The sequence below is a fragment of the Aethalodelphis obliquidens genome, unplaced genomic scaffold (assembly GCF_003676395.1).
Source record: "Aethalodelphis obliquidens isolate GAN/ISIS:26980383/991018 unplaced genomic scaffold, ASM367639v1 scaffold47, whole genome shotgun sequence".
In the NCBI taxonomy this organism is placed as follows: Eukaryota; Metazoa; Chordata; class Mammalia; order Artiodactyla; family Delphinidae; genus Aethalodelphis; species Aethalodelphis obliquidens.
The window spans coordinates 14476232-14489524 of NW_020837991.1; the positions used below are offsets into that span (position 1 = coordinate 14476232).

A 13293-nucleotide genomic window follows, 5' to 3' on the forward strand; every position below is an offset into this window, starting at 1 on the left:
AAGAAACTCCCACACATGTGCTATTACATAAAGGCATAAAATTATAGCAGCTTTGCTTCTAAGAGTAAAAACAACCCAGAAGTCCACCAGCAGGGTATGATATAAATAAAATGCTGTGCCATCAATCCTCATTATTCATGGATTTGGTTATCTGCAAATTTGCCTACTCGCTGAAGTTATTTGTAACCCTGAAATCTGTATCTGCGGTGCTTTCACATGGACATGCGCATGTGCAGAGCTGCGAAAACTGGAGCTGACATTCACATTCACAGCTCAGGTGGAACCAGGCAACGCTCTGCCTTCTTGTTTCAGCTTTTATACTACAAGTAAGTCTCCTTTTCATGATCTCTTAGTGCCACAGTTTTCCCATTTTTGTCGGTGATTTTGCTGTTTAAAAATGACCCCCAAGGATAGTGTGAAGTACTGTCTGCTGCTCCTAAAGCACAAGAAGGCCGTGATGTGCCTTATGGAGAAAATACAGTGTTAGATAAGTTTCATTTAGGCACGAATTATATAGTGCTGTTGACCCTGAGCTCAATGTTAATAAATCAATAATATCTATTTTTAAATGTGTCTTTAAACAGAAACACACATAAAACAAGGTTACGTGTTTCAGTGACAAAAATGTTGTAGTCTGAGCCTCACAGGACCCTAACTCTGCATTTCCCTTAGGAGCAGTGGCTCAGCATTCACTAATTCAGTGTTTACAGCAACTTTATATAACATCTACTGTGAATAACAAGAATGAACTGTATTATTCACAGGATGATATACTCATAGTCAAAATAAACAATTTCCAAATAGTGACACGCATTTTTTTAAACTTGAATGATTCCATATATGCAAATTTTTTAAAATATATTTTTCTTATGGATACATGTACATTTAAAAACACAGACTGGAAACACACTAAATTCATGACTGTGATTACCTCAGGAGGAAGAAAGGATGAAAAGGAAGTAGAGAAAGGAAAGGGTCTGAGGAAGGTATTCTTTCTGTAGTTAATTTCACTTAAAAAATATATGAAAAATGTTAAAATATTAGTTATGTGTTTATTTGGGGTGGTTAAGTACATGTGCGTTATACAATACACTTTTCAGAATATTTTTTTTAACAGACTGATTAGATGGGTAGGCTTGAGATGGAAAGTTGTTTGACAATTTAAACTATTACAGAAATGGAATGAGGTTAAAGATAATAAATAATTTTAAATTTAATTTTTATATATAACAAAGAGGTCTAATACAAGGAGAAACAATATTAGGGAAAGCTTCCTTTTTACCCATCATTTATTTTTATATGCATGCCTATAGCCCTCCTACATCAGGCTGTATATTTCCTGAGAGGAACCACAAAAAAGAAAAACATAAAGAAGTTTTCAAATGCTGGATCTCAGAATTTAACTTGTATTCCGAAACAAAGATCTCATTTTACCAAAATTTTTCAAAAATATGTGTAAGTTGCCATGTCCATGTTAAAATTGGAAAGGAAATGCTAGAAGGGATTTTTCCTAGATTAAAATAAAAGGTCAGAATCTAGCTCTAATTTGTCAAAAATAAATAGGTGTACTTTATTAAAATGAACACAATTTAAAATATTGTCTAGAAAATGAGCTGCCAACAACCTCTCTTGGCCTCTCATTTTTAGAATTAGGTTGTCTTAATGGGAGAGACAACATTCCTTTGTTCATTAAACTGATTCCATAACTTGACTGATAATTATCAGGCATGTGTCAGGTTTTTACAATTTTTTAAATTAGTTTTAAGTTATTTAGAGGGTGGGCACGCAATGGAGAGATTTAATGTTACCTGAGTAATGAAACATAATGACAGAAAATATTTTAATTTACATAAAGTAAAATACCACTAACAAAGTTTCTACTGACCTCTACTACCACAGTAAGAGAAAAGAAACTGGCAGTCAGAATCTGATTTTCTGAAACATGCTGATGAGTGTTAAGAAACCCTAACAAGGATATACAGTGGGTATAAAAATGTGGCTCATACTGAGTCTCAAGAACCCGACCTACAGATTAGGGAATGTTTTATCTGTCAGAGGTGGTCTGTATTGTATTCTGTGGAAAAATGGGAAAATATAGCTCAACTTGGCTGCCTTCCTATGCCATTTATAGGCAAGGTCAGGTTACAGGCAGGGACTGGCTTAGCTGATGGTTAACTGGAATGAGCAGAACTGGAATCCTGAAAATGTTATCTTATCAACTTGTTGATATAAAACTTTCAAATTCTCTTTGTGGTTCTTTGTTACCCATTTCTTCAGTATTTACCTAAAACAATAATGTATACACACACACATGCACATGAGATTAACCTTCCTGTAATTATTTTTCTACCTTTAAGACAGTTTGTTTGCTATACCATGAGCTAGCAAAAGGCAGGGATAGGGTCATTCATTCCTGTGCTATGTACCTGTATGTCCTCCTCACAGTAATTTTTAATCAGGAATATACAAAAGAAAATATTTATAAACCTTTAAGTATTCACATACCCTGGGATCTACCCACAGAATTCCTGATTTAGGAAGAAATGGAGTCTGATTTGAAAATATCCTTTGAAAAAGCTCACGGACTACTGTGCTGCAGAACCCCAGGTGAGAACAAGTAGAATAATATACAGTAGAGAAGCAAGCAATGAATATTTCTTAAATAAATTTAGGAAAAAAGAATAAATTAACAATAAAGTGTTGGAGATTTACTCGATACTTTAATACTAATAGGTTCAACTTAGGGTCCCTATTAATATCTATAGGACTTTTCTTTCACTTGCAGCAAAAGGATTAGTCCTGCTTAACTGCTCCTTGATCAGGTCTTAGTATTACTGCAAGTAGCTATCAAGGAAGAAATATCTTTTTTCTCTTCTGAAAAATTTATAGGGAATGTACCCAACTAAAGCACAGCAGCCCAAAGAGGTTTGTCAAAAAAATTTTAATTTCCTTTTAAAAAAAAAAATGAAGTGCTAAACCCATTCCTTCTAAAAACAGTTCTTTCTACTATTTATGATAAATTTAGCAGTTCAATAATAAATATCCCCTTATTCTTTCACACATTTTATCTTCAGTGTTCAATCAAGCTCAAATGCCCACACTTTCATCTAACCAAAACAAAACAAAACCAAAAACTGAGCAAATCCTTCAAATGACAGAAATATCTAAAATTACAGAAGAATCTTAAAATTAACTTGGGAAGTGACACAGTTCATACGATACAAAAAACAGGTCTGTTCTTGGAAAACGTGGTGAACTGAACACACACATATCTAATCTTGCTCTTTCTCTATTAAAAGCACCAATATAGAGAATTTTTTAAGGCATAATCCCCAAAGTATGGAGAGAACAGAACAAGAAGAAACAGCAACAATATTTGGTAAAACAGAATCTGAAAAGCAGATGGATAAGACCATGCACTCCCCCTAAAACACTTAATAAGTCATCAGTAGGAAAAGCCACGAATCAAGCTGTATCACAAATCCCCCAAAGAACTAGCTGTACCTGCCAGCGCTGAAATTAAGTTAGAAGGAGGGCAGGGAGGAAGGCTGGCAGAAAGCCTCTCTGAGGAGCAGTTAAAGCCCCAGATCCCCTCCAAAGAAGTCTATCAAATGCCTCCTCATCATCCAAGGAGAAAACTGGTTAGCCTATACTCTCAACGGAATAAAGCAGAGTGCCAGGACTCTACACACAACTGAAAGGAATGAAAGCAGCAGGATTTTAAGGGAAGGTATTCATGCAGCCTACTGCTAACACATAAATACCAACACTCTTCCTCAGTTTGGCTGCCAACCTTTACTCTCTAGGCAGGAGTCTTCTCTGGGAACTGGATTACCCGAAATGATCTGAAGAAACACACACAGGGCTGTCCTCCAAAGAAAAAGCCATAGTCAACAAGTCCTACTCCAAAGCTTAGATTTCCAACAGGCTGAGCATCCCCCTCCTAAATGAGTGATCCCCTGGAGTCTCTAGCATGTAAAATATAGGTACCAAAACAAAGAGAAAGGCAACTTGGAAGAAAGCAGAAAGAAGAAAACTTAAAAAAAAAAAACAACCTCTGACTAGTACCCTCAGAGAGTCAAAAGATATGCAACCACGAAACAAGTACACGGTAGCATAAAAAAGGAGTATCAAAAGCAGAGGTAGGGGAAGTTCTTGAAAATTAAGTATGTTACCAGAAATAAAAAATTCAATAGAGGGTTCAGAAGGCAAAGTTGGAGAAATCATCTAGAGATCAGAACAAAAGCGCAAAGAGAAGAGAGAAATATCACAGCAGAATGCTAAGGAACAAAGCAAAGATCTACAAGTATCTATCTGGAGAGGAAAAGAAAAGGTCTTATACAAGGTTTAGAAATCAGAGCAGTTTTTCACTTCAAGTTATAATGAAAGCAACCAAGCAGCAGCTTCAAAATGCTGAAGGAAAATAATTTCCAATCTAGAATTCTACACCCAAACTACCAACAAGCGTGAAGATAAAACGAATACATTTTCAGACATGCAAGGTCTTCAAGTTTTCATTTCCCATGTACCCTTTTTATCAGGGACTCTACTGGCAGATGATCTCCACCAAAGTAAAGAAGTAGACAGTAAGAAAGGGAAAGACACAGGACAGAGGAAAGAGGGATCTAACTCTAACACAAGAGAGAGGCAAAGGGAATCCCCAGAATGATGGTGAACTCTCTATCAGGTGCAGAAGGAAACAAGTTCGGATTGGGACATATCAGATGCTCTGGAAAATTAAACTGATGAAAAAACCCTATGCATCTGAGTATGCTGAAAAGACAGATTCAAAGTGAATTAATGACAATTATTTTAAAACTAAGTAGACAACTTATTAATGACTCTGTGGGAAAACAAAATACTAGAGAGGAAAATATTTCATGGTAAACTACATGGCTCACATCTAAATAAAATTTGTGTTCACCAACATATAAGCACTGGATTTTTACCTAACTGAAGTTACAATCTAACTATTGGGACAAAAGATTATGAAAAGGTACTGTTTGTGGTGGAGACAAAGGGAGAAAAGAAAAGGCAATCCTCCTCTTCCATAGCTAGCTAGAAGTTGGCAGAAAAATATCTAAAACTGAAAAAACTTGAAGTTGCAATATAACCAAAGCTATTTGCAGCTATGGATGCAATCACCAAAAGAATCAACTAGTAAGAGTATACCTCTAGAAAAAAAATGGGGAAATATATACAGGGCACTCCTACTTTTTGCTAGAATTTAAACAACTAGGACTTTTAAACAATGTGCATATACATAACTAATTTTTTTTAACTTTAAGAAAGAGAAAAGAAAACACATTTCTCACAGAAGAAATTTCAAAGAGAAAAAAGCTATGGAGATGAAAAGATGTTTCAAAGTTTTAAAAAACAATGAAGAAAACTTCGTATATCAAACAATAAAGATTACTTAAATTAATAAAAAAAATTATATATGAAACCTTAAACAGCAAGATATATTTTCACCCAGACAACTATCCCTTTTCTAAGCAACATGACACAACCAAAACACATTTTATTTACATATCTAATGTTTCAAGGTTTTTAAGACAGTCAAGATGTTAGCTAAAGATATCTGTAAAGAGTATTTCACTCAAACGCTTCTTCTTTTGAAACCCAGGGTATCTCCTATCTTCCATGCTATTATCTATCTTGTGGATCCCATTCATCTAAGACTCTGGTTCAGAATCTTCCATGATACTCTTAATTCCTGTCCTCAACTTAGGGTTTTAACATCTCTCTCCAACATTTCAACTTCAAAACAACTGATGTTCCTTAACTCAAGTGATCTTAAATCCACTTCTACTTCAGCCACTCACATATACATGGCCCCACTGGAAAATCTGCCCTGATTTCCAGCTACATGTGGTTCTCTCTCTCCATCCTCTGGAATCCCCAATACAATGACAGAGGGAAAGTACAAGGAAACTTAAATGCTCAAGGATGAAAAAAGGAGATAAGGAAACAATAAAATAATCCAACCCTGTTTGGAAGACAGAAAAGGGACTTTACATCCTAAGTGTTTCCAGAGCACCCTGTAGCACCTTCAAAATTGCCAGAAATTGAAGGTATAAGAAACTACGTAAGGAAAGAAATTATTATAGAGAACCAACAAGGTCCTACTATATAGCACAGGGAACTACTCAATATTTTGTAATAACCTATAAGGGAAAAGAATCTGAAAAAAGAATATATATATACATATATATATATATATAAATAACTGAATCACTGTGCTGTACACTTGAAACTAACATGATATTGTAAATCAACTATACTTCAATTAAAAAAAATACTAGGTGGAAAATAAAGAAAGAAATTGTTAAAATTCTCTATGTGGAATAGTGACACCCCCAGGTTCCTTTCCAGACCTCGTATAACCAGGCAGTTAACTACAATGTCCATGAATAAATGAAAGAAAGAATATACGAACAAACAAAATGACATAAATGAAGAAATGAGGCAAAAATTTAGGAAAAACTAAATTTTAAGAGAAAAAAAATCACATTACATTACTACCTCAAAAACAAACAACATTCACGGGTATGATATTATAAATACTGTCATACTATTGATTTAACATAACAGCCAGACAGGCTAAGAGAAATGAGGCTCTAGAAACAAAATCAACTAAAAGGAGGTTAGTAGATAAACTACTTACATTGATATATCAAGAAACAGCAGTATAAGCACTGTATTTTGAAATCTGGAAGTAATTACCAAGAGTAATGGCTACGTAAGAGCTAGTGGCTGCTCTGCACATCACTGTCAGTGTTATCTGACTTTTAAAACCATGCGCACATACCCTTTTTAATTTAGAGAACTGCAAAGCAAATGTGCTGTCTAAAATCTGAAAACTCCTGTACACTTGTCTGACAACAGTGCCCTATCCTTCTGGCGCTCACTCCTTTGCTCCCCGTTTCCAACTATATGCCAATTCATCATGACCTCCAACCCTTGCCGGTATCCCTCACTATCTCTAAGTAATTCAGCCTTCCGGATTCCCTCTCTTCTCTGAGCTGCACCACTTTAACCTCTTGCCTTGGCAAAGCCCTTTGCTCCTTTCCCAATACTGCCTGGTGGGGTGGGGCAGGGGGCGGGGACGACACCATTCTATGACTACAAGCTCTGAGTATCTAATTTCAGTGGTGCCCCACGACTAATAATACAGTCACCTTCTCAATTCTCAAGAGTGATTCCAAGTCACTATTCTCTCCCAGCCCTCAACCTTCTGTCTGATCCCTTCTCCAACACAAGAGCTTGATTCCAGTTCATGAAAAATAATTAAAGCTATGAACTATGATGATAAACTTCTTCAGCTATCTGCCTGCTCCTCTAACCCTTTCCAGCTCCACATTTTCCTGCACCCATACTTAACCCCTTACCTGTCCCTGGAGTAACCCCTCTTAAAAATAAAACTAACCTCAGCCTTCTTACAACTGACTCCTTACCAGTTCCCTGTAGCCACTAAGCTTTTCCTTTATAGCCGCCTCTCACGATGACCACAACTGACAATTCCCAGACCTTTACCTCTCACTGATGCGACACACTGCCTCTATCACACCATTCCATTGAAATTGCTCCTCTAGGATCACCACTAATCTGGATGCTAAAAACCCATGGGTATTTCTCAAATTTCCTCTATCACCTCACTGTACCTCACTGTACTGGCACTATTTAACCTCCTCCCTCCCTGAAACATTCACTTCTCTCAATGTCAGCACCACAATCCCTTGGCTTGTCTCCTTCCTTTCTGTATGTTTCAGTATCCTCTGCAGGCTTCTCTTACTCTGCCTGTCTATGAAGTGTTAGTGTGCACTAAGGCCCCATCCTTCCCACTCCACATTCTCTGCCTGGCCAGTCTCCTTCTTTGCACCATTTATGGTGATGACTTGACATCTATCCTCACTCCAGGACACATGCCCCAGTTCAAAACCCATAGAACCCAAGTCTTCATTTTCAAACTTTTTTGAAGATGCATAGTAAACTCACCTCATTCTACCTTATCTATCTTATCCTTCCGTTTTCCTAACTTCAGTGATGGCAAAACATTGAGTTGCTCAAATTACAAACCTGGGAATCATCACAGATTCTTCATATTCTTACTCCCCTCACATCCAAGCAATCGGTAAATCATGTCGATTCTATTCTTACTCTCACCTCCTTTCTCATTCTCACTGACCTACTGACTTTTTTTCATCTGGGAAACTGCAATAAACTCACCTGTTTCCAACACAATTCATTCTGTTCCCATCTATCCAACCCAGTGCAACCAGAGTGACCTTTCCCATACCATATATAAATCTGTGTCATTTCCATGCTGAACATTTCTGCACAAGCACAGAATCCAGTAAACTCCTTTGCATAGCATTTTAGTTTCTCATTAACACCTATCTGGATCCATCTCCTACCACTCTCTTCCTTTGTACTTTATTATCTAGCTCTCTTACACCCCAGACCTCTACCCAGCTTTTATATATATATATATATATATATATATATATATATATATAGTTCTCTGCCAGAAATGTACTCCCCTAACATACCTGCCTGAGAAATACCCATTCATCCTTTCTCAGTTCAACTGTTATCTCCTCTAAGAAGTTTCCCTGATTCTCCCAAGCAGACTTAGATGCTTTCTTCCCATGCCCTCACCAGATACATGCATTCATTAAGCAACTATACCATTTTTTAGATATTCATCTCTCATTCTTGCAGCTTGATTAGAGCAAGATAAATAATTTTTCATCTTAAATACACAATGCTTAAACTGAGATCATGAAAACTGTATTCACTTACCACTTGCTGACTGAGTAAACAATATTAAACAAACTATTCTTACTGCTGAATAAGCAGAATAGGCATTTAATGTTACTAATTCTAATACAAAAAGTTCTTATACTAACTTACTAGAAGAATTTTTCATTATTAAAAGCTCATATTTCATTAATTTAATATAGCCTGTATGTTGCTAACACTTCATAAAGAGAGAAGACTATTTTGCTAATAGTTAAATATTTTGTTATGATAGTCAATTGAGGGTTCTTTGTATAATGGTTATTTTATATGGGAGGAGGAGGAGAGAGTTCTAGAACATCTCCTAAAATATTTTATTTAAATGACCATGAATTTAAGGGCTCCCCACCCTCTATGACCCCAAGTAAGTCACAAATATTAGATAAAAGTTTCATTTTTCTAAATGTATGAAATATAGTAACTGTTTACCCAGTTTTAACACAAAGGTAATTTTTTTCTCGAAAAATATGACTCACTATAGTATTTTAGTATACAAAAGAAAGTTCCTGAGATTAACTCCTCTGATATAGTTGACTGATATTTTCTGCTGAATGTATCAAAACAATTCCATCTAAAAAAAAAACTTACCTCTGGATGAAAAAATATTTCAGGTCCCAAGAATCTCTCATATCCAACATCAATGGAAAATTCTTTCTTTGAGATAGCATTGATTCCAGTATACTGTTTAATCCACTTTGATCCATCTGTATCATACTTGTTAAATTCTTTTACTAAATCTGGACAGACATAACTATAGCGCTCCTAGAAAAAGAAATGAGTAATTTTTTCCTCTTGCTTTAGGAAAAGCAAAACAGAATGGCATATTTTCAGTAAACTAAAATCAAATGAAAAAACATCTTCAGAAAATAAAATTAGCAAATTTAGCTGAAGAAAATTTTATGTTAGGATGTTATCGTATGTGTAGTAAAAATAAACAGCTCATCTCCTATACATAACTGAAGGTTTCACAAATGAAGAGAATAAGACTTAAACTAAAGAGCCAATTTCTAATATTTCAGTGCTATTTCATGAAAGTACTCATTAATGTCATCCAAAATTTTATGCTGTTTCAATAATTAAAGGAGTTCATATTATAGAAAAAAGAAAAAAAATACACAAAGAACTGGAGAATAAATAGTTGATATAACCACACAAATTAATATAGTAAGAGGTACAAGTTATTAGGTATAAAATAAGCTTCAAGGATATATTGTATGACATGGGGAATACAGTCAATATTTTAAATGAAATACAACCTTTAAAAATTGTGAATCACTGTATTGTACACCTATAACATATAATATTATACAGCAACTAAACTTCAGTTAAAAAATTTTTTTTTTTTTTTTTTTTTACATATATAGATCTTTAATACCTATCTGGAACAAAAGATTATGGGCTAAGTGAGCAAAAGAAAAAAAATTGAAAATATAAACTATTCTTCTTTTACTATATCACCTGCAAGGCTGAATCACTGCATATTTGGATATACATCCTCATTAAAAGTTTTCATCAAAAATGCAGTTCAAACATGTTATAACTTTCTATCTGCAATTTGTGGACTCCTGATTGCCAGTCTATTTCTTTTTTTTTTTTTGAAGGAAAACACACATTTCACATATTTGTATACATCAATGATTCTATCCAAGATAGGTACAAATATTATTACTGATAATCAACACACACAATGGGAAAGAATACTGGAAAACAGAAGATAATTTGAGTATGTCATATTAGGTCTTCTTTCTCCAAATCTTGGAAGTAGGAATTACATGGAAATGATGATCCTTAAAAGACATTAATACTGAGCACTAGTATGCTCTAGAACAAATCCTTGGTGTTTTTGTTAATTTTTAAATTCCAGAGATTTCCCAAAGATGTTGAAACAGTAGTGTTCATATTAATTTTTTACATATTTAATTTTGATGCCACCTACCTGAGGTGACTTTTTGCAACCATTTACAAATTCCTTTACTACCTAGTAGTAAATTCATTTTCATTCCTATCCTTTGATAAGCAAGGAAAACACTATAATCATGCAAAGACCGTCAAATATATGGAGTTATTTTTACCTGGGAAGTTTTGCTTTGACATATTTAAAACATATGTGAGACCCAATGAAATATTTTAGGTATGCTGACAAATGATAAATTTAAAAAGCTATGTTAAATATTTTGGTATTTTGCATGGAGCCCTGGTATAGCATACAAATTATTAAAATACCTTACACAGCCTTCACATTTTTCTTCTATAGGCCATATCACTTGAGCCAACCATTGCCTCTATTCTACAGCGAAATGAATCAATGACATCAAAAATTTTGTTGTAACAGAAAACTGCTAGAATTAAAAATAAAGAAGTCAGCGAAAATTGAGATGTGAGGACTCTGAAGTGAACTAATTACAGGCATACCCCGTTTTACTGTGCTTCACCAATAATGTGTTTTTTACAAACTGAAATTTTCTGGTATCTCTGCATTATCAGATGACGGTTAGCATCTTTTAGCAACAAGTATTTTTTAATTAAGGTATGTACATTTTTTTATAGACATGATGCTATTGCCACTTAACAGACTACAGTATAGTGTAAATGTAACTTTTAAATGCACTGGGAAACCAAAAACTTTGTGTGACTCGCTTTACTGCGATATTCGCTTTATTGCAGTGGTCTGGAACAGAACCCACAGTACCTCTAAGGCATGCTACATTTATTTTTACTAAAGAGAATAATCACAAAAATGTATGTTGAAGTCAGTTGGTATAAATGTTCTTGTATGTTAGTCCTCTCAAATGTGAAATGTGGTGAGAGCAAGCAAAGGGTTGATAATCTCCCAAAATTTCCTACAAGAAATACAGAGAAAAATACATGTAATTAATAAGAGTAGTGGTTTGTAACTGGTTAACGAAAGTTTTTTTTAAACTACTGTTCTTGACTTAAGAATTTTTCATGTTCATATTATAATGTGATTTTAATTTTTAAGTAAATTATATTATTAACTTTTTTTTTTTTTTACCTTTACTGCCTTAGCAGTTTCCAAGGATTGCTCTGGAGGAATTCCTACTTCTCGGTCTCTCAGCAATTGCTGAATAAAATATGTTATATCTCGTCCTGCAATTGGAATGTGCTTAATACAGCTGCCAATCACATACCCTTCAGCCTAGATGAAAAAGAAAGTGTCAAATTTACTTTCAACGTTTTCAAAAATCAGTATCACCTAAATTAATCATTAAAGACCAATTTCTCAGATTACTGTATTTGTATCCTTAAGTATTGCTTTATCCCAGGAGAATTCTTCTGTCTTTATTCCTCAACTGTATTCCTCACAGTTAACTTAGCATAGAATTTATAATACTGTACAGATATTATGAACAAGAATGAACGAAACTTATGAACAAAGCTTAGATTTATTCTCCTACTGATAAGAGTTTACAACCAAGACTGAAATGACTCAACAACAAAGAAATAGTGAGTTTCAGAAGTATTAAAGGTTTTAGATAACAGACTTCAAATAGGATATTAGTTTTAAATCTTCTATAATTTCAGCAAAAAATTTAGATTGCATTGTAAGAAATTTTATCATTAACCCACAAGCTGGCTATCATTTTCCTAATGAAGTAGGTACCAACTTCACAAGCCTGAGGCAGTCCATGTACCATCATAATTCCAAATAATTTAATTCTGCAGAATGAATTCATAAACTTACTAATACAACTCAGAAGTACAAAAATAATGTAGCAAAATTAAATTTCATTAACAACATAACATTCTTGTTTATGAAATGGTAAAATATTATTTGTAGTTAGACTGTAATAAATTAGAGATGTTTAATAGGAGCCCTAGAGCAAAAACCACCAAAAAATAAATGACAATAACAAAGAAATATATAGCATAGCTAATAAGTCAATAAAAAAAAGATAAACTGAAATTATAAAAAACAGTCCATTAATTCAAAAGAAGGCAGGAAAATCACAGGAATACCCAATTCTTAATATTCTTACTAAAACTCTTTCTTTTCCAAGTTGGTAACTCCTTTTTGCAAATTACCTATTCTAATATTAATTATCAAGATAATAATATTACTGCTTAATTGTGTAGATGTTAAGAAAAGACTTTGGTCAGGAAGAACAAGTTCAGATCCCAGCCCCATGACCTATGATTTGGTGATCTTAAGCAACTCAGTTATTTGCATTTTATAAATGAGTAAACTGAAGTCCTCAAAGGATAATATAATCTACAGCATAGACCTTGAGGCTTAAATGAGAATTTTAAATGAACATTTTAAGAATCTTTATGTATCTCTAAACAACATACCATATATGCATTATTTAATCCTCAAAACAGTTTTATGACATAGGTCACTATTATTGTCCCATTTTAGAAAAAAAAGGGAAAAGAATATGTAGCACTAAGAAAGAAAAATATGCCGACTAAATTATAAAAAGCCATCAAAATGTTGGACACATCCTAATTTCCAAGATATTAAAATATCCC

The 13293-nt window shown here is 34.1% G+C and overlaps 1 protein-coding gene across 1 annotated transcript in view; it reads right to left on the reverse strand.

Moving 5' to 3' along the window:
• Positions 1–13293, reverse strand: part of ACTR3 (actin related protein 3) — a 57455-nt gene that overhangs the window by 7446 nt on the left and 36716 nt on the right. Inside the window, exons 7-8 of the mRNA XM_027082615.1 lie at positions 11816–11959; positions 9391–9564 (exon numbers count right to left, since the gene is read on the reverse strand). Coding sequence (XP_026938416.1) covers positions 9391–9564; positions 11816–11959 — 318 coding nt within the window. The remainder of the gene's footprint in view (positions 1–9390; positions 9565–11815; positions 11960–13293) is intronic.